Source organism: Babylonia areolata, chromosome 5 (genome assembly GCF_041734735.1).
Source record: "Babylonia areolata isolate BAREFJ2019XMU chromosome 5, ASM4173473v1, whole genome shotgun sequence".
Taxonomy (NCBI): domain Eukaryota; kingdom Metazoa; phylum Mollusca; class Gastropoda; order Neogastropoda; family Buccinidae; genus Babylonia; species Babylonia areolata.
This window is the reverse complement of record NC_134880.1, coordinates 48,998,037-49,024,275: the sequence shown is the minus strand read 5'-3', so window position 1 is coordinate 49,024,275 and position 26,239 is coordinate 48,998,037. Positions and strand designations below refer to the sequence as shown.

Here is a 26,239-nt window from a genome sequence, read left to right as displayed (position 1 = left end):
CACAACTTGCGAACATGGCGGCCCCCTGCGCATTGATAGCGAGTTGCACTTCGGAGTTTAATCCTCAAGAAATCGTCAAACGTAAGTGACCATTGACATTAAATTCACGTGGGAAACTTTTTCCCAATGAGCACATGTATACGAGTTTTGTTTTGTACTGGAGGAATAGCATGTCTCTAGACTGAACGTGGACGTTGGTTCGGGCTGCATGCGTCACTCTGGTCTAAAGTAGGATTCAATAAATTCTGTTTGTATTGGACAGTTTGTTTTGAATAATTTTATGGTAGATTTTTGGGCAATTTCGCGTTCAGAATGACTCATTGTATACTTTGAATCCCAACTCAGTTCCTGGGTTGTCTTCTTCATTCGACTGACATCTGTTTTCTATTTGTCGAGCAGGGGCGTAACCCACATTATTCATAATGCATGTGTGATATCGTATAAAACTATAATACGTATCATAATACAGACATATATCAACCTATAGCCATTAACTTAGAAGATTATGCTTTTTGCTTTTTTTGCAGCCATCACATTATTTCTTGAAAGAAAAATGCAAATGACCATTCAAATTCAGCCATTATATATATATATATATATATATATATATATATATATATATATATAACAATAGAAAAAAAGGAAAACAACAGAACAGTTTCTCACATGCCTGACCAGTTTCGACCACTGGTCTTCATCAAGGGCGTTTACTGGTATGTCAAAATGCAACACACACACCAACAAAGAAAACAAAAAGGTTAACAAAGCTCATGAAAAAAACTCATGTAAAAACTGCATCCAGGGCATGCAGCATGAAAAGAACAGTGTGAAGTGTTGCTTGGGGAATAGGAAGAGAGGCTGGTGAGTAAAGTAGTCAGAGAGGATGAGAGAGAGGTCGAGAAAAAATAGATGGGCAGATAATAGGAGGGGGAAAAAGAAAGAGAGACAGAGAGGGAGGGGGTCAGGGAGGGAGAAGGGACTGAGAGAGGAGGAGAGAGAGGGAAAGACAGAGAGAGACAGACAGCGAGAGAGGGGGGGAAGAAATAAGGAGAGAGGGGAGGGACAGACGGACAGATGGCTGACAATGAGAGAGAGAGAGGGAGGGAGAGAGAGAGAGAGGATGAAGAGACGAAGAGAGAGGGGGGAGAGAGAGGGGGGAGAAAGAGGGAGAGGGAGAGACAGGCGGAGAGAAGGCAGACTGACAGAGAGAGAGAGAGAGTCCTCTATCGTTGTCCTCACCACCCCACAAACACCCCACAAACGCAACCACAGGGACCTCCTTATGGCTATTAGTCCCGAATGTTCAGCCCGTAAGGTGCCACTGTTTTCAGTCTGTCCACCCACTTTTTTTCCCTGGTTTGTCTGACTGTGTGTGAATTTCCGTGAATATGTTCTATGATGATACATTTCATGTTAGTGATTGTGTGGTTGGATTGGTTGAAGTGGCGTGTGACTAGGGTGCCCGTGTTCTGTTTGATGTGATTCCGGTGTAAGTAGAATCTTGTCTTGAGAGTGTTCTTTGTTTCTCCTATATATTGTGCTTGCTTGCATTTATCACAGAACATATATATATATATATATATGTGTGTGTGTGTGTGTGTGTGTGTGTGTGTGTTTTAATTAAAAGGTTTTAAACTTTTACTTCACACACACACACACACACACACACACACACACACAGAGTCACACAGGGTCACACACACACACACACACACACACACACACACACACACAGATATAGATATATATTAGATATATATATATATATATATATATATATATATATTTGTATGGTTACTGGTTTCAGATATTCTGAATGTTCCCAGTTTGCCAGAAGGATGCCCTGTTGTAGAGTCTATTGTGTCATACAAGTGGCACATTGATACCAAGTACTACACTGCTGATGTTCACTTGTGTACCACTGACCAGCGCACCATTGGAGATGAGTGCTTTGCAGAGTCTGTGGAGGCTTTCATTGCTTACTTCAATTCACAGGAGGTGACTGGATTTTTTTTTTTTTTTTTTTTTTTTTTGTTACTGGGATGATGTGTGTGTGTCTGTGTGTGCGTGTGTGCACGTGTGTGTGTGTGTGTGTGTGTGTGTGTGTGTGTGATTATTATGCATGTTACTGTCAGTGTTATGGATTGTGTGGTTTTGAAGTTATAAACAATTATTGGCTCTGTATGAAATAAGATTTATTTTTGCCTGTGTTGGATGGAGTCAAGAAATAAAATCCCAAACAATCATAAAATCTAAATGATGATAATATGGATGTTATCAAGAAATGGTGGAGGAAACTGAAGTTTGGTTACACTTTTTTTTCTTTCCTGTATCCTTTAAATACAATGGTCAGTGTATTCAAAAGATGTCAGAGGTTGATCAGATATTCAGACAATGTGTCTCTCTCTTGCTAGACCAAGGTTTCTTCTGCTCTGTGTCATCATGCCATTATTAAGTTGACAGTCTGGTGACAGCTCATGACCAACATCATTCTGATTCATTTTACTGTGTATAGTACTCAGTGATAGTAGTTATGTCATTTATTTTTTCTTCTGAAATGTTTTGACCCCACTGATAGTTAAATGTTTTGTTCATTTGTGTGTGTATGAGTATGCTTGTGTGTGTGTGTGTGTGTGTGAGAGAGAGAGAGAGAGAGAGAGAGACTGTCAGCACATTTGTGACTTCGTGTGTGCGTTCATGTGTGTTTGTGTGTGTGTGTGTGTGTGTGTGAACAGGTTCCATTGATTAGATGCTTTATCTTTATTTTATTATCATGTACACTGCTACACATCTGCTGTATGAATTTGTGTTGGCAGGAGTCCAGTTTCCAGAAAGTGTCCTCGTGGCTGCCATACCTGGCTCACATCAACCCAGCAGTACAGATCCTGGTGTGTCAAACCAGTCGACAGGAAGATGGTACGTAGCGCAACTCTTAATGTGAACCTGGTAGTGTTTTATATCACATGTTGTACTTCATAGGTTGCTGTCAACACTAGGTTGATTTATTTGTGCTTAATGATTGCTGATGTGGACAGCTTGCAGAAATAATTTGTTTATGATTATTAACAGCAGTTATATACACAAGTTTTTCTTATTTGTGTGTGTTTGTATGTGTGTGATATGAAAAGATTACTTTGCATTTGTTCCATCTTTTTTGTCAGTCTGATACTGAGTATGATTGGTAAGTGTGAAGGACTTTTCTTTTTTTTCTTTTAAGTGATCCATATTGAAGTCTTAATGTATGTTATTTTTTGTTTGTTTGTGTGAAGATATAAATCATACATACATAAACATACACAGCCACTCACACACTGACACACATGTATTCACCACCTCCACCCCACACAGACACTCATTCACACATACACACACACACACACACACACACACACACACACACACACACACACACACACACACATTCACACACACACACACACACACACACACACACACACACACACATCATGAGACTGGGGTTCAGTGTAACTAGTCGTACCAAAAACAGAGTATAGCTGCATACATGAAAGGGATAAATAAAAAATAATAATAATAATAATAATAAAACGGTAATGCATGCAAAAGTCCACTTGTGCATACTCATGAGCACAGGAGTCACAACCCACAAATGAAGAAGCATAACGAGTGGTCAGAGTGTGTAGGACTGTGTGTACAGTGGTGAGCCGGCAGACTGCTTTGGAGTGGTGCATTGACAATGGCTTTGAACTGGTGGAGCTGGAACCAGAGGAGAACAGTGACGATGAAGGTAAAGATTTTTTTAAATGTAAAGTTGTCAATTCTGTGTTGTCACTCTGCGTGTTGTGTGGGTCACTGTGTGTATGTGTTTTTTTTATATGTGTCATTATGTATGTGTGTGTGTGTTTTCCATAATGATTTTGCTAGCATTGGATTGCTGAAAGGATGAAGCTAACTTAAGTATCAAAACTGTAGGGTTTTTTCACAGTCAAAATTTGTGCACTTATACATTGAATTTGTAGATCCACTGTGCAGATGTGCAGTTGCTCTTCCTGTGTTTTCTTGTTTTGTTTGTTGTTGTTTTTCTTTGCCTTTTTCTGCTTCTCTCTCTCTCTCTCTCCCACCCTTCCTCTATCTTTCCTTCTCTCTTTGGTCTTACTTTGAATATCCATATGGTCTTTAAGAATACTTGCCAGTCATCCTCTGTAGTTCAAATGGCCTTTTTTGTATCTTTCTCTTCCCTTCCCTCTCTCTTTCTCTGCCATGGTATACATGTGTGTGTGTGTGTGTGTGGTGTGTGTGTTTGTGTGTGTGTGTGTGTGTGTGTGTTGTCTTTTATTATGTGTAAAAAAAAAACATGTACATATTATTACCTGTGATTTCCAGATGATGACTTTGCGGAAACAACAGGGGCCAAGAGAATCGTACAGGCACTGCATGCTCACACCTGGCCCAACCTGACATTGAAAAGTAAGGTGTTCTTTTTTCTTTTTTTTCCACTGATCAGCATGCCATTTGTCGTGTTGAACACGCTCATCGTGTTTGTGTTACATTAACTGTGTCACACAGAGATGGTTATGTTACATTAACTTATGCTACACACATTACATGAACTGTGTCACACAGAGATGGTTGCGTTACATTAACTTACGCTGCACACGAGATGTTTTTGTCTCACTGACAGATTCCAGCAGCTGTAACTGAGTGTAATACCGATATGGTCATTGTTTGTCACACAGACAAAACCCCAGCGTGCAGTTCCTACATTCGCAGTCTGATGCAGGAAGAGGCGGCGCTGAGGACATCAGCAGGTCTGTTCTTTTTACTTTGTTTCCCTTTTGTTGCTGTTTCACTGCGTGACAAAGACACACGCGCGCGCACACACACACACACACACACACACAAAATCACACACTACACACACACACACACAGACACACACAAACTCACACACTACACACACACAAACTCACACACACACACACACACACACACACACACACACACACACACACCTCAATACCCTCATTAAAGATCATTTTGACTTGACACAAACATACACTCGCACACAAATACACACACACACACACACACACACACACACACACACTTTCTAGAAACCTCCATTACATCCAGCCTTGATTGTTTTCTCTTTTCTTTTTCTTTTTTCTTTTTTATTCTAATGACGAAAGTCATGTGTAGAGCATTTTAAAAGATGTTTTTAAAACTAAAAAAAAGAAGAAAAGAATGTGAAATGCGCTCCATGGACTTGCTTGCAATTGGGGCCACACACACACACACAAAAATATCACTGCCCTTTTTTCACTTTCTCCCAAAGGCGGCAAACCTGAGAGAACAGGCAATCAGACCCAGCAGCAGCAGACACCACAGCGTCTCCATCAGCCTCGCAGGGCGCACAAGAGGCATCAAAAACAGCACCGCAGGACGGCGCTCAGAAAGAACAGGCAGGCAAAGGGACTCCGGCCTCATCTGATGCATCCGCTGCCAACGGTGGGGGCGCAGACAGCAGCAAGTCTTCAGCTTCAAAGAAGCCATTTGGTGAGTCTTTCTATTCGGCCTCTTTCCAAGGTTTCTGTTTCGGGGAGGTGAGTGTGTGGACTGATCCATATATGTTATGCCACATCTGCTTTGGGGGAAGAAGAAATGGAGCACATGCCTGGCCTTCACATAAGCCCAACACACTGGTCAGGTCTTTTCCAGGACAGAAAAAGGATATATTGCAGACTTGCCAATGCCTGAACCACCATTGCATGCAGGTGCAGAAGGTAAGTACATAGATTATGTTAAAAATCTGGTAATCCACCTTCATTTGGTTGTGGAAGCGAAAGTATAACCAGCATGCTTACCTCTAAAAACTAGAGTATATTTGCGTGCATTTTGGAGGAAAAGGTCAGGGATGCACAGCGGAGGTAACCTACTTCGGGAGGTTATCGGCTGTAGCTACTTTCGATTTCTCCGCATAGGTGGGTAGTAGTTTGCACAGGACAGAAATCAGACCCCTGCCGGAGTCTGCGCTAGTGGGCCACGGTAAGTATGTTACTTAAACATCATTTTAGGAAGAAAATTTCCTTTGGGGTGGGTTGGAGAGGGCAGGAAGGGGTTAATGTGGCAGCGGTTTTCTTAGTAATTCCTTAAGTGAAAATTAATGTTCATGGAAGTATGTATCATAATAGCAAGTGCATTATGTGTGCATTGTACATGAATGTACTGGAGGTGACTTGTTTTTTCAGCTGGTGGATGTCTTGACTGATTGCTGAATGTGTCAGCAATTACAGTGTCCTCGGTGTTGTTATTTTTTTATCTGCATTTGTAGGCATCAATTTACCCCCGTGTTATCTTGTATGGATTCACAACATGGTGTGCTTTAACAGTGAGAAAAGCTAATCCATACAAAAGGGATTAGGTCTTCTTTTTTTTCTCCATAATTCTTGTGATCATGGTCAAGTGTTTATCATACATGAGCCATGAAGACCTTGCATGTCTTTTGACCACTGGTCAGTGCTGTGTGTGGGAGGGGCAAGGGAGGGGGGGGGGAGGAAGCACTGTGGTATAATTGGTAAATGGTTGAGACTTCTGATCCATTGTTCACTACTGGTTAGGTTGGAGGCCTTGTGTCAGCATAGTGTTGTGTCCTTTGAAAAGGTACTTTGATTTCGATTTTCTTTCCTCCACCAGGCTGGGAATGGGCCACCAGACTTCAGTTGCGTAAGGTTAAAACAGCGGTCTTAAGATTAAAACAGCAGTGTTAAGGTTAAAACAGCTGTGTTAAGGTTAAAACAGCGGAAGGAGAGGACTGGGCCATGCCTTCCTGTGCTGAGCCCAACACTCAATGATTATCCAGGACTCAGTGGCTTTCAATTCACTGCCCCTATGGCTGCAAAAGGCTATCGGACCTTTAACCTTTAACCTTTCAACCTCTGGTGTGTGGGTCACAGAGGGGATGGTACCCGACGACAATGAGCTGGCCATGCTGGCGGCCCTGGGGAACGAGGACACCGGGGAGGAGTCCTTCGAGCAGCTCTTCTCCAAGCTGCGCATCATGAAAGGTCAGTCGGCTGGCGGTGTGGTGGTCTGGATGCTAGTCATTCACATGAGATGATAAACCGGAGTCTCAAGTGTAGCATGCACTTATAGCGTGCAGTAAAAGAACTCTTGTTGATAAGAGAGTTGTTTGTCCCTGAGAAAATTTGGCAGCAAAATCCACTCAGAATGTATGGGTGTGTGTGTGTGTGGTTGTGTGTGTGTGTGTGGAACATGTTTGAATATGTCATCTTTGCATAGACAGTCCTTTCAGTTGAAGAAGAAATTGTCTGTTATATGTTGGATCAAACAAAAGATTCAGTTTTGATTGTCATAGTGTAATCCTCTACAGTTTTTTTTTCTGCTTTTTTTTTCAGAGAAAGCTTCCACCCTCCCTCCAGATGAAAGGAAGTCTTACGCAGAACAGGTACACATTGAGCAGTCTGTCTTCCTTAAACCTGATGATTGTGTATGTGCGTGTATGTGTGTGTGTGTGCACGCATGTGCATGTCAGCATTCAAGTGTGCATGCACCTGTTTTGTGTGTGTGTGTGTGTGTGTGTCTGTGTGTGCTTTCCTGATCTGTTTTATTCCTACATCATTTGACTAGGGCACTTGGTCCATGCATAGTTCAAACATGTGACATTCATTTCTCCCTTTTTTTTTTTTTTTTTTTTAGTAGATGTTGTGTGGGGGCATATGGATCAGTCCCTGCGTTTTGATGCCTCCTTGAAACTGAAACTTAGTTTTGTATTTGCTAACAAGTGTACACACTGACAGGCACCATGGCAGAATTGGTTAGAGGTTTAGACTTTTGACCCAGTGATCAGGGTTTGCGGCCCTGTTTTGGCATGGTGGTGTTTCCCGGGGAAGGGCACTTTGCTCTAATTTTTCTCACTCCACCCAGGTGTGAATGGGTACCTGGCTTCAGTTCGGATAGGTCTGAACAGTGGAAGGCAAGGATTGAGTCCAGCTTTCCTCTGCTGAGTGCTTGGCACAGTGGGTGTGAATTCACTGCCTGTAGAAAGCTATGGGACCATTGATCCTTTTTACACATTGATGGTGTAAAGGTACTGGACTTAGCAGTCTGGGTTCCAGTCTTTGGGTTGCCTGAACTGATGTGCAGTCACTTCAGATGGTTCTTATTTGTTGTTCAGGTTTATGGTAGTTCTCAAAGAGACTTACGTTTCATGAGTAAATGAATGATTGTTGAATGAATACATTATGAGACAAATGAAATTTTGTTTTTGAAATAAATTTTCTTGTTAGCTTTTGACATTTATTAAACTACTCACGGCTTGTTCCTGAATATACTTATGTTCCATGTAAAAATAAATGGTCGTTGAATTCATAGATAATGTAATAAATTTTCTTGTTTACATAATGATGATTGTTAACCTTTTTAATGTTTTTTTTTCTTTCCATTTCATTTTTTTTAATAATTATGGTTCCAGATTGCTGTCACATTTTGGAGAGCAATAGGCGGAGATGAAGATGAAATTGAAGGACTCTTTGATGACCTTGACCCTTCCCAGACCTGATTACAGAGCTGTGAATGAAGGGACTTTGTGCAATACTCATGTTGCAAAGAAACAAGGGAGTGGGTATTTGTTTTGTTTTCCCTCACTGCTGACAGGAAGTGGGGGCAAAGAAACACCATCAAATGCATGTTGAAAAATTAATGAGCAGAAAAGTGAGGAAGAGGAAGAAGATGAGGAAACTTGAAACAGTACCAGAACAGGTTCAGGGAGGGAAAATCATCTTCAACACTAAGCTTTTGAAAACTAAGAGGATGTTACGATACTGAAGTGGTGATGAAACCTTTGTAGATGTTGCTGATAGTTTTTCATGCATCTTTTTGTCAGAAACTGTTGCTTATGGACAGTTATGTAGGCTGTCACGTCTGTGAAATCTGTTACGCTTATTAAAAAAGGAATGCGGTGTTACTAAATGGCAGTAGTGCATTTTTTTAGATCTCGTGGTTTAGACAACTTGTCTGTCATTTGGAGAATGCTTGTTGTGAACAATTTGTGAGGCATTAATTGATAAACACTGGCAAAAAAATTATCAGTATTAGATGTGTGAACAGATTTCATCTTTAACTTGAGGTGGAAATAATGCATTTTTGGGGAGAGAAAAAAAACTTTTACAAATTTTATTTTTTTAAGTGAATTTGGGCGACTGCTGTTGCTTAAGAAGTAAGATCAAAGCTGTCATTTTTTCCCCTTCACCACAGAGCTGTGGAGTCATTTACATATTCCAGGAGAACTTCCCTTCTTCAAATTTTTGTTTGGTTTTGTTTATATTCCTGGTTAAGACCAATCTTCTTATCTTCTTAAGCTCAGACATCAAACCTCTGATCTGAGAACACTTTTATGATCATTAAAAACAAAGATCCCACCATTTTATTGTCAAAGCATTCCTTGGATTTGTTTTTAGACTGTGATTTGATGTATAATTTTGTCATATCATTGATCTGCCATTCTTCCATGGTTTGCTTGTGGGTTTGTTGGCTGTTTTTATGGGGTTTTTTTTTTTGTTTTTTTTGTTTTTGTTTGTTTGTTTTTTATGTGATGAAGTCTTTGTATATATAGGCTTCGAGAAAATCATGCTAAAACTGCTTCATATCGCGAGATGATGCCATTTGGATGTATTTACAGTGAGAGTGGGGGAAGGTTTGTAGTGTGTGTGTTTGTATGTGTGCGTGTGTGTGTGCATGTGCGTGTGTGTGTGTACATGCACTAGTTGTCAGTCACCTTTTATGTTTAACAATGATACTTTTCATCTGTACTCCACCAAGTGCTAGGCCCAAAGTTCAGCCATGTGCTATGCTTCAGCCATGTCAAGATACACCTTCTTGCTGTCAGCCCTCGTGGAATGCTGGAGGGCTTTCGGTGAAAATAGCATCTTTTCCTTTTGGAAATTAGTCCTAGAAATTTCCTCTTTTCTGTTGCTCTTGTTATTCAACCGAGGCCCCGTGTTCAGCATGCGCTTAGCGCACATAAAAGAAACCACGGCAACAAAAGCGTTGTTCTTGGCAAAATTCTATAGAAAAATCCACTTCGATAGGAAAAGCAAATAAAACTGCAAGCAGGAAAAAGTACAAAAAACGGGTGGCGATGTAGTGTAGCGACGCACTCTCCCTGGGGAGAGCAGCCCAAATTTCACACAGACAAATCTGTTGTGACAAAAAGATAAATACAAATATATAAATAGTCATAATGCCATTCTCCACTGTACGTGGTGTGTTTTAAGGGTGTCTTTATGCTGCTTTTTTTTTTTGCACGAAGGAAGAATCAGCTGTTTTACAGTTAAACGGTTTTGAAAAATGACCCTTTCTCTGACTTGATAAGATCCCATTCATTTATGATCTCTGTGTCCGTCATTCTTTCTCACTCTCTGCTCTTTTCATTTTCTGCAGCTCTATTACATGGATATTCTTGTTCCCGAAACAGCATTAAAAATGAATCAAAATTTGTCATTTTCATCCTTATACAAGCTCTTTGATAATGCTATGTGTATTTGTCACATAGGTATCTATCTCCCCCACTTTTTTTTCTCTGTCTGTTCATTAAATGTTGAGGTCTTCAAACACTTTCCCACCTGTTTCTCTCTTTGTCTCTTCTACCATTTTGATTCAGAATCACTTAGGCAATGGTTGTGAGTGCCGTGTAATTTATGGTATGCAAATTATTCCGATGTATTGCTTTATAAGGAGCGCCATGGCAGAATCGGTTTGGTGTTGGACTTGTGATCCAGTGTTCATCAGTGATCAGGGTTCAAACCCCAGTCTCTGCATGGCGCTGTGTCAACTTAGGAAAGACACTTGACTGATTTTCAGCCATGTGCTATCAACTTAGGAAAGGTGCTGTGCATGGCGCTGTGTCAACTTAGGAAAGACACTTGACTGATTTTCAGCCATGTGCTATCAACTTAGGAAAGGTGCTGTGCATGGCGCTGTGTCAACTTAGGAAAGACACTTGACTGATTTTCAGCCATGTGCTATCAACTTAGGAAAGGTGCTGTGCATGGCGCTGTGTCAACTTAGGAAAGACACTTGACTGATTTTCAACCATGTGCTATCAACTTAGGAAAGGTGCTGTGCATGGCGCTGTGTCAACTTAGGAAAGACACTTGACTGATTTTCCTCACTCCACCCAGGTGTGAATGTGGAGGAGGAGGAATTTTGTTTAATGTCCCGTCACACATATCAGTGATTGAAGACATTTTGTTAAAGTGTTTATGAATACATTTGAGTATTATCGGTTAGAAGGGGTGGGAGATGTGAATGTTGGGGGAAACTGGGCAAATGAGGGTGAAATGAGGGTGAAATTTGAAAAAAATTTCTAAGTACAATTACAGGAAATTACTTAAAGGACTTCGTAAAAGAGAAGTCGTTAAACTGACAAGCGAAACAACTGATCATTAGATGCAAAAAGTCAAAAACATCAAAGTTCTCAGTCACTTGTGAAGACACACTTTTGTGTACATAAGGCTTCATCAAGCTACAGTCAAAAATTATATGCTTAATTGTCAGGTTACTAAAGCATATGCACTTGTGAATGGGTACCTGACTGGGCCCCACCTTTCTACACTGAGCACTCAACACGATGGATATGGAATCACTGCCCAGATGGGCATAAAAGACTATGGAACTCGCAGCCTTTTTTTCTTTTCTCTTTTTCTTTTTTTCTTTTTTTTTTGAGTACTGCAAGCATGTTGAATGGATGGGCTTATGTGTGTGTTGCTGCAGGTATGGTAATGTGTGATGTATTTTAACATGGTATAATCACTGAAAAAATCTTTCGAATCACTGAACAAAGTCACAACATAGAAAGAGCATTTCATTTAAAAAACATTGTATTATCCATTCAGTACAATCACATGGATCTTATTTCATTTTTGTTTTGTTTTTGTTTGTTTGTTATGTAATGTTTGTTTGTTATGTAATGATATATGCCAAGAACAATTGTGTTCATGTAGCAAAATACAAACTGTGGTGATTAATGGAAGCATGTGATGGAGTGGCTTTCTTGTGTGTGAATGTCTTCTGGAGAATCTGTTATCAGAAAATGCCTGACTTGGGCTGATTGATTTCTGTCTGTTTTGTTTTCATGTGTGTATATGTGTGAATTCAAACATTGTGTGTATGTATGTAAATTGAAACATCTGTGTATGTGCATATGTGTGTGTGTGTGTGTGTGTGTGCGTGAAAAATTGAACGTTTGTATGTGTATGTGTAAATTCAAACATCTGAGAAATACAAAATGCCACATATTCTTCACAACAAAGAAAGGCAGCGATAAGCCAGCCAGGAGCCAGTCATCATTAGTCCCATGTTGTACTCTCTGCCCATCCCAATCCTACTCACTGCTTTGAAAAAACAACAACATGAGTTAGTGAACTGATTTAGAAATGAAGGCTGATTAAACAGTATGGTTGTCACAATTTCTGTTTGCTAAATATTACAGGTCAGAAATAGGCCAAAAATTTCTGATCGCAAAGTGTGAGTCAGAAACAGGCCTCAATTTATGTTTGCAAATATACAGGTAAGAAACGGGCCACAGTTTCTGCTTGCGCATTACAGGTCAGAAATAGGCTGCAATATGTTTACAAAGTACAGTTCAGAAACAGACCACAATTTCTGTTTGCAAATCACAGGGCAGACAGAAATAGGCCACAGTTTGTGTTTTGAAAATGACGGGGCAGACAGAAAAAGGCCACAATTTGTGTCTTGAAAATCACAGGTGAGAAACTGGTCACAATTTCTGTTGGCAAAGTATGGGTCAAAAATTGGGCAAGCAATTTTAACATCATCCTTGTTTCAGTTATTACAGGTGAGAAATAAAATCTCAGGACGAGGACACAAATCTTTGTGGGTAATGTACTCCTCTTCAGCCATTGTATGTTACCCAATACATTCCTCTTTCTCTGGCCATTTTCCTCTATGGCTCAAATACCAACTATCCTGAGACAGTTGGTCATTTTGTGATGTTACTGTTTTATTGATGAAAACTACAGACAAGAGAGGCAAGGCCTTCAAGACTCACTTGTGATACACTTTTTAAAAAAATCCAAGCTTTTTATCTATTGAGTATAATTTCAAAATGTAATGTTTAAGATGAGAAAGATCAGTTTAAAGCAAATTATGTCCCCTAGCATTAATTACAGAGTAATTTCCCTTTATACTATCTGCACCAAAATGTTTGCAAAATAAATAAAACTTCCATGCTTAGCAAAAGAAGTTCCTGTTTGAACAAAAAATGATAATAATGACTGCTCTTGTTGTTGGGTCAGAATATCAGATCAAAGTGCCAAGTTTAGAGAATACAAAAAATATAAATATAACAGTAAATGCAGTTTGCATATAATTGGGCTTCATTATTCTTTTTTTTTTTTGTGCCCATCCCAGAGGTGCAATATTGTTTTAACCAAGATGACTGGAAAGAACTGCATTTTTCCTATTTTTATGCCTAATTTGGTGTCAACTGACAAAGTATTTGCAGAGAAAATGTCAATGTTAAAGTTTACCACAGACACACAGACACGCAGACACACGGACACACACACACACACACACAGACAACCGAACACCAGGTTAAAACAGACTCACTTTGTTTACACAAGTGAGTCAAAAATGATCTCTAGAATGTGTTGGGGCTTGGCGGTCATCATCATTTGCAGTAGGCTCCCCCCCTCCCCCTCCTTCCCCTCACTGTCCTCTCAAAAGTGGATACTTTAAAAAGGTTAAATCTATATAGATTTTTTTTTTAAATTAAAGATTTTATTCAGTCTCCTACAAAATAATGGTTAGCAAATAGTGTAAAATCAGAAAGTAAAAAAAAAAAGACTCCTGTGACTGGTCAGGCATCCAAGCAGACTGAACAATGCATGCATATGTGAGGGCATGCACACACAAGCACATTTACATTTGATTCTCTCATTTAAGAACATAAGAAATGCTCAGTACCATAAGCAGCAACAGCTTACATAATAATGCATAAAACAAAACCAAAATGGTGTATAAAACAATTGTTCCGCCTGCACATAAGGCAGCTGAAGAGAAAAAAAATAATAATAAACTCCACAATCTACAAAAGGTTATTCAGGATCTACATGCTAATGAGGTATGAAAATTCCACAATCTTAATAACGTCCATATTCCAAAACAAACTGCAATATAGATTCTGTGAAGATAGCACGATACTAACAGATCAAATTCTGACACAGTTCTCTTCATCAAGCAACCTACACATTAATTACATAACATTGCAGTTCTATTTTTCATCAAAACTTAGTACATTGTGTATTTCTATCACGACTAGCTAATGAATTGTCTTTCATCCTTCCTCAGACATTCACACCTGCTTCTTTTTAATCAAGTTCTCTTGAAATCTACACCCCTCCCCTTCCCTTCTTGGGCATGGGAACAGTTTATCCATGCCAACCATTGAGCACTGAGGCATGGCACAGTATATCATATATGACAGGCAGACTATCAGAGTACATATGACAAAAATGCCTTTCAAAAGGTTATCCACTTTCCAATCATCCGATGGATGATGCTTTCACCTAAACTGGTTGCATTCTTATCCGCAACAGCATGAAAAGACATTTGAACTATGAAGAGAAGTTATTTTCAAAACACACACACACATGCATGCATCATATACACATGCACACATACACATGCATTCACACACACACTCAATCAAAAAAAGAAAGAAAGGAAATGTGATACTGTCCTCAACAATAACACAAAAAACAAGTGGCACTGACCATTAAACATACAATATAAGTGTAAAGAAGCAGAAACCTTTCTGTCAGTTGCCTGGATGACACAATCACACAGCACAGCACAACCTTAGCGCACAAAAGCTTGTCAGTTTGATGCTGGTTTCAATGAGTCTAGAAAATCCACCATGTCACCCCAGATTTACTGTTGTTGTTTAAAAACTAATTTCTCTTTGCATTAATGATGCTTTTCATTATAGGTGCTAGTGGTACAATCTGTTTACAGTGCGATCCAATATTTGAAGCTAAAATCTTTTTTTTCTTAATTAACCACCGGGTGTGCAAAATGGTACAATCCATTTACAGTACAATCCAAAACTTGAACCTGACATAAACTAGAAATGAAAAAAAAAACAGCAACCACAGTGTTAGTTCTTTTTCTCCACATTTACACACCAGTCCTTCCACTCTCAGTCTGCATTCATTACTGCATAGATGAATAAGATGATGATGGCGATTCACAGAAGTAATGTTCAAAATTTCATCACCTTGTGTTTAATTTTATAGTTTCTAAAAGATATTGTCAAGCAGGAATAATTCATTTTAATGCTTCCCCCTTTCTTAAAAAACAAAAAACAAAAATAAATATGAATATATATACAACACAAAATTTTCTAGCTGCACATGTAAAACTGAGACATGTTATGATGCAGGCACAGTTACACAAACCCTAATCTGATAGAGGTTTCTCTGTATCAGACTCAAATCGGGCAACATCTTGTAGTAGAACAGTCCCCATGAAATCTGTCATGATCAATGAAAGAGATTTTCCTGTAGCACCAAACTTTCATCAGGACCAATGGTACATAAAATAAAATCCTCAAAAAAAACAGACTTCCACCAACCGCAATTCTGCAGAAACACCAGGCAGAGCCTGTGGCGTTTTGCTTTCGATAATCCATGCGCAGGAGAAATTCTTCAAAGGCTGTCGATAAAGTCTTCAGGGTGTGAGTGCCATTCAATATTCCCGTTTTTCCATCTCTTTGATCATGCCACCATCCCCAATGGCCTTTCAAAAGTCTGACCCTTTAACCCATTTCACCTACCTGCCAGATCCATTTCACCTATGCAACCTCTCTCTCTCTCTCTCTCTCTCTCTCTCTCTCTCTCTTGTAACTCATGTGGAGGGGGTCAGGGGGCATGAATGAACTACGGATTGGATTAAATTGAATGAATGTGAGGTGAGAGAGTGAGGCAAATATATATAAACACTTGACCGAAAATGACGTCTATGTGCATGTGCATCTTTTGAGAATTATCTGAACTGTGCTGTGGACAGTGTCTTCAACATCTCTCTCTCTCTCTCTCTCTCTCTCTCTCTCACACACACTCTCTCTCTCACACACACACACACACACACACACACACACATACGCACACACAGAAAACCACACACATTTGTGCACACAAACCACAATCAGCTTGTATGAACACTAGTAATTCTCTCCTGTCTCGTGACAGGACAAAATATTATGAGTACTTTCATGGAAGTGACTTTTGAGTGAATACAGTATGATTCAATTTTGGATAAAGCTTTATCAGTGCCCAAAGCAAGAGAGTCAGAGATGTTATGCTGTATCAAAATTACCGACACAGAGACTAGAACAACACACACACACACACACACACACACACACACACACACACACTGCAATTAAGGATTTTAGGTAAACAGGGAATAAAAGAATCGTGATCAATAATTTAGTGACAGAGGAACCAGGAATAGATAAAAAAAAAATTAAAAAAAGGAATAAGCGAATCGAGAACAGGTGAGTCAGGGCCACATCCTCTTGAGCAGAACCAGTGGTGTCCAAATACCTGAAGAAGAAAAAATGCCAGGTGTAATTCTGCAGCGACATCTCTTCCACAATTTCTAGCTTGGAAATGTCCAGTGCAGCAAGCAGTCATCAGGATAACCGATGAAGTCACTCCATCACAGCTGACCATTAGTCTTGCAGGGACATCTCTATGGCCAGCAGATCATTCTTTCTCTCTTCATCCACCACTGCAAAAAAAAAAAAAAAAAAAAAGAGGAAGAGCATTAATTACAATAATTTTCTGACTAAAAAGCCATTTTTTTCTCTCCCGGCTTAACCCACACTCTTATGCATGACTGCGCATTATTTGGTGGATAAAATCAGCAACAAAACAAGCCAAAGTTTTAATGGCTGAAACAAAGTTTGTCAAAGGCAGTCACATAATAGAAAAGAAGTGTGGTAAAATATTCTTTTTGAATCAAAAATGTTTATTCGTTTGTTTTTTTTTCTTTTTGTTTTTTTCTTGTTTTTTTTCTGTTCTTTTTTTTTTTTTGGGGGGGGGGGGGTTGTTGTTGTTTTGTGTGTGTGTGTGTGTGTGTGTGTGTGTGTGTGTGTGTGTGTTTCAATCAAAAAATGTTTCACTGTATAGCCATTTTTTTTTTTTTTTTACATTAAATAGAATTTTCATATCCCCAAACGTCACAATCATAAACCAGAAGAACACATATTCTTATGATCAAAAGAAGCATAGAAAGGAAAACACAAAGTATGCATGGCTGTTCAGCATGCATGTATGCACATGTGTGCTCACACCCACACACACACACACACTCACACACTGACGCTGACACACACACACACACAAAGGAGACTATGTTCACAATGTCAAACAATAGAGGATGAATATCAATTCTTAGATGACTGTAAATTATACAAAGAAATTAGAATAGAATTCATACAAAAAAATCGAAAATACCTTCCAAATATTATTAAACCCAGTCGGCTAATACTGGAAGACAAACTTTTGGGACTGTTTGGGAAATTTACCAGTAACTGCTGTCAAAAACGACATAGCGTGCAGGAGTGATTCAATCCCTTGTTTAATATTTATCTATTTTGTTTTGCTTTTTTGTGTGTGGTTTCATGTAACTTTGAATGCGTGTCTTATAAACCTTGTTCAGGTTTAATTGACATTAAAATTGATTCTGATTCACACACGCACACACACACACACATATGCACACTGAAACACAAACACACATACACACACACACACACACACACACATACACACACACACACACACATATATATATATATATATATATATATATATATATATATACTGTCAAAGAGTAGAGCACTTACTCTCCCGCATCACTTCTGTGTGCGAACCACCATCCACAGTTTTCTCGTGCATCAACTTGAAACTCACACGGCGACTGCACACACGTACATTTTGAATGGAGTCAAAATAAGTGATAACAGTAGTCGTTATAATGGAAGTTGTTATGATACGATTAATACTAATAACAATAATACTAATACTACTAATACTATAACTATTACTACTACTATGAATAATAATAATAGTAATGATGATGATAATAGTTATCATCATCATTATGATGATGATGATCATTAGTATTATTATTATTGTTGTTGCCATTGATGTTCTTCTTTTCCTTCTGCTTCTCATTATTATCATTATTCAGCTATTGCGATGGGCACAATAGCCGAATGGTTAACTCTCTCCATACGAACGGCGAAAGAGACGACGTTAACAGCGTTTCACCCCAATTACCATCATCAAAATATTGCAAGCGGAAGGCTCTTATACTGAAGAGGTGAATGTTGACAAAGAATACCACAATTCTGACGACGGAAGCTAAAGGTTGGGTCATTCAGACACCCACTGGACATCCGAGGGGTCTGTGTAGAGGAGAAGAGAGGACTGGCCGTACTGAGTGAGTTAAAGCATTGGACTTTCAATCTGAGGGTCCAGGATTTGAATCTCAGTCATGGTGCATGGTGGGTAAAGAGTGGAGATTTTTCCGATCTCCCAAGTCAATACATGTGCAAACCTGCTAGTGCCTCAACCCCTTACGCAAGTTAAAGATCTTGTAATCCATGTCAGCGTTCGGTGGGTTATGGAAACAAGAACATACCCAGCATGCACATCCCCGAAAGCGGAGTATGGCCACCTACATGGCGGGGTAAATAAACAAAACAGTCCTACACATAAAATGTTACATGTCTGCCTGAGTGTGTATGTGTACATGCCTGAAATCTGATTGAATGACACAGGAAACGAATGATGAGCACCCAGTAGCAGCCATCAGTCGGCTCTACCCAGGTAGGCAGCCTGTTGTGCAAACGACCTCGTGTTTGTAAAGCGTTCAAAGCCTGGTCTCCAACTGAGGATAGGCGCACACACACACACACACACACACACACACACACACACACAAGCAGATGCACATGCACATGCATCTACTCCTTAACCACCCTCCATGAAATAATGAACAATTTCCGGCTTAACCCAAATGTACATCTTAATACTGAAACAAAATAAAACAAAGGGAAAAAAACATTTTTATATGTCATTACAGAAATCTGTGTAATACAGAAGTATTCCAGAGGAAAACTTTTTTTATTAATAGTTTTGTTATTTGAAAAAAAAAAAAACCACAAACAAGAGAGGCAAGGCCTTCAAGACTCACTTGTGATACACTTTTTAAAAAATCCAAGCTTTTTATGTATTGAGTATAATTTTAAAATGTAATGTTTAAGATGAGAAAGATCAGTTTAAAGCAAATAAACTCCCCTAGCATTAATTACAGAGTAATTTCCCTTTTTTCAGATCAAAGTGCCAAGTTTAGAGAATACAAAAAATATAAATATAACAGTAAATGCAGTTTGCATATAATTAGGCTTCATTTTTTAATTTTTTTGTGCCCATCCCAGAGGTGCAATATTGTTTTAAACAAGACAACTGGAAAGAACTGAATTTTTCCTATTTTTATGCCTAATTTGGTGTCAACTGACAAAGTATTTGCAGAGAAAATGTCAATGTTAATGTTTACCACGGACACACACAGACACACACACACACACACACAGACAACCAAACACTGGGTTAAAACATAGACTCACTTTGTTTACACAAGTGAGTCAAAAATCAGGCCACAATGAATGAAGGACAGCCGACGTACTCCTTTCCATTCCGTCTGATGACACAGGAGGCACTGGGTCTCTTCACATATTCAGTTTCCAGCTTGTTGCTCACATCTCGGTCGTACAGCCTCCACTGCCGTCGCTCGTCACGCCATTTCCACATCGGAATCGTCTTTTCTGGACCTGAATGGTATAAAGTTCAAAGGCTGAAAGGTTAAAAGTCCCATAGTCATTTTCTGGCTTTAAGCGGCAATTTGTATTTGTATTTCTCTTTTTTATCACAACAGATTTTTCTGTGTGAAATTCAGGCTGCTCTCCCCAGGGAGAGCACGTCGCTACACTACAGCGCCACCCATTTTTTTGTATTTTTTCCTGCATGCAGTTTTATTTCTTTTCCCTATCAAAGTGGATTTTTCTACAGAATTATGCCAGGAACAACCCTTTTGTTGCCATGGGTTCTTTTACGTGCGCTAAGTGCATGCTGCACACGAGACCTCCATTTATCATCTCATCCGAATGACTAGCGTCCAGACCACCACACAAGGTCTAGTGGAGGGGGAGAAAATATCGGTGGCTGATCCGTGATTCGAACCAGTGCGCTTAGATTCTCTCACTTCCTAGGCGAACACGTTACCTCTAGGCCATCACTCCACACTCATATTCACTGAGTCTGAAGACTGACGCCAGGTACCTGTTGACACCTGAGTGGAGTGAGGAAAATCAAAGTGGAGTGCCTTCCCCTGGGACACGACACCAAGCTGAAACGGGGCCTCAAACACTGATCAATGTGATCACAGGATTGGAAGCTCAATGCCTGATCGATTCCGCCATGGTGCCACCAAACTGACAAACAGACTGAAAACTATAAAAAGGAGGAGTTTGTATTATACTCCATGTTTGGTGATACATATACTTACCATGTCAAACTGATGCAAACTAGGCCTATCGGTTTGCTCTGCTTGGCCAAATTTTGCGCAGCTAACAGTGAAAAGACGCCCCTTCTTGTTTGGTCCGCTCTTAGCCAATCAAACGCCTCTAAAAGCTATAAGCGCTGAATCATTCCTTTGGCCAAGGCTCTCCACGCCATCTTGTCAGGTTTTCACTCTGTCTCATCTTACGCTTTTTTTTGGCTATTAAGCGTGTTCATTTGAAATTTTATCATCTCCTTTTAAACTTCAACATACCTATCAAACATGAAATATTGATACAGCTGACTGAATCTATTTACATACCACAGGGATGCTTAACATCATTTAGAAATTTACTTTTTATGGCACTTAGTTTCAGCCTGCAAAATAACAACGTCTTTGCGTGTTCTACAGAATGTGTAGGTGTACAAACTTCTACAAAATGTCTAACTATAGACGGGTCTACACATTCTTACAAAATGTGTAACAATAGAAAAATGTACACACTTCTACAAAATATGTAACTATTGAAAGATATACACACTTCAACAAAATGTGCAACTCTAGAAAGATGCACAAACTTCTACAATATGTGTAAATATAGAAGGGTCTACACATTCTTACGAAATGTGTAACTATAGAAATATGTACACACTTCAGCAAAATGTGTAACTATAGAAAGATATACACACTTCAGCAAAATGTGTAACTATAGAAAGATATACAAACTTCTACAAAATGTGTATCTATAGAAGGATCTACACATTCTTACAAAATATGTAACTATAGAAAGATGTACACACTTCAACAAAATGTGTAACTACAGAAAGATGCACAAACTTCTACAAAATGTGTAACTATAGAAGGGTCTACACACTTTTACAAAATATGTATCTGTAGAGAGATGTACACACTCCTACAAAATGAGTAACAACAGAAGGAAGTACGCACTGTCAACACGCTGCTCCATGTTTTGGTCCTGACCAGTACTGTGGGCACTCCTGGGGAATTCTGGCAAGCTGAAACAGTGCCCAGGACAGGTTAAAAGGATAGAGAATCATGTGACCATGTGTATGTGCGTGGGTATTTATGAGAGCATGCATGAGTGTGTACATATGTTGAATTAAGGAGGATACTGCACAAGGGCCAAGAACAACTTTCACACTGTAATCAGCAGCTGTTGAGGTGGACAGCAGAACACCTTGGAATCATTTGGTTTCAGCTGACTAAAGAAAGAGTTCCACCTGTAAAATCAACAATTTCTGTCTGGGGCATCTGTCTAACAATTCCACAAGCCTGCAAGTTTCTGTACACTAATGAGCATTTTCAACCTGTATGGTAATTCAACACGTAAAGTGCACTGCTTCAATTCAAAGAAAGAATTGAGCACATGCATGCTGCATACATCTGATAACCTGCTTTTGGGCTTTTTAGGTCGAAGACCTATATTTCAAAACATATCCCAGCATCAACCAGGTCCAGGAGACACAGACACCTGCAGTTGTTGATCATCAAGGGAGGACGGTGGCAGAATGGTTAAGATGCTCATCTGCCAATGCAGAGTCCGTGAGGGTGTGAGTTTGAATCCCGCTCTCGCCTTTTCTCCCAAGTTTGACTAAAAAATCGAACTGAGTTTCTTGTCGTTTGGATGAGACTGTAAACCAAGGTCCCCAATATGCAGCACGCACTTGGCACACTGAAAAAGAACCCAACGAGAGTGTTGTCCTCTGGCAAAATTCTGCAGAAGAAATCCAAACGGATAGCTACACAAATATATCTGCATGCAGTTAAGGTCTGACTAAACATGTTGGGTTATGCTGCTGGTCAGGCATCTGCCTAGCAGATGTGGTGTAGCATATATGGATCAGTCTGAACTCAGTGACGCCTTCTTGAGAAATTGAAACTGAAACTGATCAGCAAATCTGAACAAGACTTTTGAAACATGCACCTATGGAGCTGCTGACTTGATCATGCAGTCCCTGTCTTCCCACTTGGGCTCACAGCATACTCAACTCTTGCAGACGAGCCGGCTACATCACACTGCTGCTGCTGCTGCTGCTGCTTCTTCTTCTTCTTCTTCTTCTTCTTCTTCTTCTTCTTCTTCTTCTTCTTCTTCTTCTTCTTCTCAACTCTAGCAGACGAGCTGGTTACATCACACTACTACTATCACTACTTCTTCCTCCTCCTCCTCCTCCTTCTCCTTCATCTTCTTCTTCTTGTGTTTTAAACAAATTTTATTCCACAGAAACATCATCAAAGCAGCTGCATTACATATTAGTCAGAGCACAACAAGCAAAGCTTATAAAAGCACAACTCTTCTTCTTCTTCTCCTTCTTCAAGTTGAGCAGCCACATGCACAATCACTATGTGCTGTGCTGTGCTGTGCTGATAATTATTATCTTTACTACGTTTACTTGGAGGAATGCTGTATCTTCCCTTGGTAGTGTTGAGAAAAAGAAAGAAAGAAAAAAAAACCCAACTTAACACTACCTGCCCAAAGTTTGTGACACAGCCTACTCACCAAACTTGCACTTCTCTCCCTTTGGTCTTGCTGTGGTGGTAATCACAGATCTTCCCCGTAATGTCCCATCGCACCTGTCACACCACATCACTTTCAAGATTGCAAAAGGTGCAACAAATTATCTGTTATGAAAGCCAGTCTTCAAACTAACTAAATGTTTGCCTAAACATACATATTTATTACATATCAAGTTGTCATTTAAAACTTAAGTACAACCTTTAAAAGTATAACATGTTATAAATCACATGCTAAAGAACAGCCAATGGAAAGCCAAAACGCTGAAACACAACCAGGGCCGAAAAGTTTTTTTTTCTTTCTTCTTTTTTTATGATTCCTATTTATGTTGTAAATCTTGACTTGTCCTTTTTAGCTTTCATTATTTCATTATTATCTATCATTTTCGTCATTGTTCGTTACCTTTTTTCCTTTTTGTTATCATTCCTATTATTGTTGTATGCCTTGACTTTTCCTTTTTTATTTTCTCTTATAAAAAAAAAAAAGATATCTATCTATTTATTCATTACTTTTGTCTAATCATTCATTTCATTTCATTTTAAACCAATGTAGGTCAAGTATCTGCTTGGCAGATGTGTAGCAGATACAGATCAGTCTACCTCCTTGAACTGAAACTGAAACTGTATCACTGATAATTCCTATCACTGTTGTTTACCTTGACTTTCCCGTCAGACTCTCTGATTCTGATGACGGTTCCCTGTCCCCGCCCGTCCTCGTTCTCCCTCTTCCAGTCGGGGCCTGAACACACAGTCTTCACACATCACTCACTTTTGCATTGCATTTTACTGTACTGTGTTGTGTTGTGCTGTGCTGTGTTGTGCTGTGCTGTGCTGTGCTGTACTATGTTGTGTTGTGCTGTGCTGTGTTGTGCTTTTCTGTGCTGTGTTGTACTGTGCTGTGCTGTGCTGTACTGTGCTGTGTTGTACTTTGCTGTTCTGTGCTGTGCTGTACTGTGCTGTGTTGTGCTGTGCTGTGCTGTTCTGTGTTGCACTGTGTTGTCTGTGCTGTGCTGTGTTGTACTGTGCTGTACTGTACTGTGTTGTACTGTGCTTTGCTGTGCTTTGCTGTGCTGTGTTGTACTTTGCTGTGCTGTGTCATGCTGTGTTGTGCTTTGCTGTGCTGTGTTGTGCTGTGTTGTACTTTGCTGTACTGTGTTGTGCTGTGTTGTGCTTTGCTGTGCTGTGCTGTGTTGTACTTTGCTGTGCTGTGTTGTGCTGTGTTGTACTTTGCTGTGCTGTGTCATGCTGTGTTGTACTTTGCTGTACTGTGTTGTGCTGTGTTGTGCTTTGCTGTGCTGTGTTGTGCTGTGTTGTACTTTGCTGTGCTGTGTCATGCTGTGTTGTACTTTGCTGTACTGTGTTGTGCTGTGTTGTGCTTTGCTGTGCTGTGTTGTGCTGTGCTGCACTGTACTGTGCTGTGCTGTGCTGTGCTGTACTGTGCTGTGCTGTACTGTGCTGTGCTGTGCTGTGCTGTACTGTGCTGTGCTGGGCTGTGCTGTACTGCATTGTACTGCATTGTACTGTAATGCACTTTACTGTACTGTAATGCACTTTACTGTACTGTAATGCACTGTACTGTACTGTACAGTACTGTACTGTAATGCACTTTACTGTACTGTAATGCACTGTACTGTACTGTACAGTACTGTACTGTAATGCACTGTACTGTACTGCACTGCATTGTACTGTACCGCACTGTGCTGTACTGTACTTGAGTGGATTGGATTGGATTAGGTAGGATTGTAATGCATCACTGTGTATTGCAATGCCTTGAATGTACTGTATTGCACTGTACTGGATTGTATTGCATTGCTCTGCATTGTATTGTGTTGTGTTGTGCTGCGCTGTGCTGTGCTGTGCTGTGCTGTGCTGTGCTGTGCTGTGCTGTGCTGTGCTGTGCTGTGTTGTGTTGTGTTGTTTTGTGTTGTGTTGTAACTGTGTGTGAGCATAAGTGTTTGTGCTGCTCAAGCAAACCACACAAATGCTAATAACAATTTGTTTTAAATTGTTAAATCCACACAAGGATAACATTTAAGGAAGAGTTCATGCGTTGTTTCTCATATAATATCACTTTCCTACTATTGTACAACAAAAAATTCATTCTTTAAACTGCTACAATTCACCAACACCATATATGAAATATAAATACAGCTCAGCGGATCTATTCACATACACATACGAAACATTTATATAGCTCAGTGAATCTATTCACACATATATGAAATGTTAATACAGCTCACTAACTCGGCTCATAAACACATAATGAAATATACTTTAATACTGTTGACTGATTCTTTTCAAATGAAATATCAATATAGCTCATTGAAACTATTCATACAGATATGAAATACCAATACACAGATAGCAAGCATATGAAACATTAATAAGTCTGACTGAATCAGTTCACACACAAACATAAAAGGATTATACAGCTGACTAAGTATTTTCATACACAGATGAAACATTAACATGGTTGACCGAATCTATGCACACACACACACACACACACACACACACACACACACAAAATGCTAATATAGCTCACTGACTCTACATACACACATATGAAACATGTGAAACATTAATACAGCTTACATCATCTATACACCTATGAAACATTAATGTGACTAAGTGAAACTATTCACACACACACACACATGAGATCTAACCATTGCTCACTGATTCTATACCTGCACACATATCAAACATGAGAAACATAAACACAGCTCACAAAATGTACTCGCACGCACATGAAATGTTGATACAGCTCACTGAATCTATTCACACACACACATAATCACAGACATTCATTCACAGCACCGCCACGTCCTTCACCCCTACCTCTGACGACTCTGACGCCGTATTCCAGTCTGTCGCTGTCGAGAGGAATCTGTCGGGGGTGATGCTGCGTTTCCACGACATCAGTCTTGCCCCCTTCACCATAGCGGTAAGCGTTGTGTGTGCCGTTGTCCCATCGCACGTACAGCCAGTCTGCAAACAGTTCAGTAGATGTTAAAAAAATCTGTTAAGCAGGTTCAAAACTTAGAGCTTA

The 26,239-nt window shown here is 39.7% G+C and overlaps 2 protein-coding genes across 3 annotated transcripts in view; one reads left to right on the top strand and one right to left on the bottom strand.

The window, feature by feature from the left end:
• The first annotated feature begins 9 nt into the window (after positions 1-9).
• Positions 10-12,224, top strand: LOC143282304 (alpha- and gamma-adaptin-binding protein p34-like). Its single transcript, XM_076587905.1, has 10 exons — positions 10-81; positions 1,808-1,998; positions 2,817-2,916; positions 3,677-3,766; positions 4,363-4,446; positions 4,716-4,787; positions 5,315-5,535; positions 6,935-7,043; positions 7,395-7,444; positions 8,471-12,224. The coding sequence occupies exons 1-10, from the start codon at positions 15-17 to the stop codon at positions 8,555-8,557; spliced, it is 1,071 nt and encodes a 356-aa protein (XP_076444020.1). The 5' UTR covers positions 10-14; the 3' UTR covers positions 8,558-12,224.
• LOC143282123 (uncharacterized) overlaps positions 11,949-26,239 on the bottom strand; it is a 46,470-nt gene continuing 32,179 nt past the window's right edge. For both annotated transcript variants that reach the window (XM_076587638.1, XM_076587639.1), the window contains exons 22-28: positions 26,029-26,178; positions 23,844-23,926; positions 23,174-23,247; positions 21,604-21,671; positions 19,783-19,927; positions 17,936-18,009; positions 11,949-16,815 (exon numbers count right to left, since the gene is read on the bottom strand). In XM_076587638.1, coding sequence (XP_076443753.1) covers positions 16,757-16,815; positions 17,936-18,009; positions 19,783-19,927; positions 21,604-21,671; positions 23,174-23,247; positions 23,844-23,926; positions 26,029-26,178 — 653 coding nt within the window. In that variant the 3' untranslated portion in view covers positions 11,949-16,756. The remainder of the gene's footprint in view (positions 16,816-17,935; positions 18,010-19,782; positions 19,928-21,603; positions 21,672-23,173; positions 23,248-23,843; positions 23,927-26,028; positions 26,179-26,239) is intronic.

What these genes read in the sequence shown, in the direction of transcription:
- LOC143282304 (XM_076587905.1), top strand. Translation starts at nt 15, where the DNA reads ATGGCGGCCCCCTGCGCATTGATAGCGAGTTGCACTTCGGAGTTTAAT. An exon ending in GGAGAACAGTGACGATGAAG is followed by an intron (nt 3,767 to 4,362) that starts GTAAAGATTTTT and finishes TGTGATTTCCAG; the next exon opens with ATGATGACTTTGCGGAAACA. An exon ending in GGAAGTCTTACGCAGAACAG is followed by an intron (nt 7,445 to 8,470) that starts GTACACATTGAG and finishes TTATGGTTCCAG; the next exon opens with ATTGCTGTCACATTTTGGAG.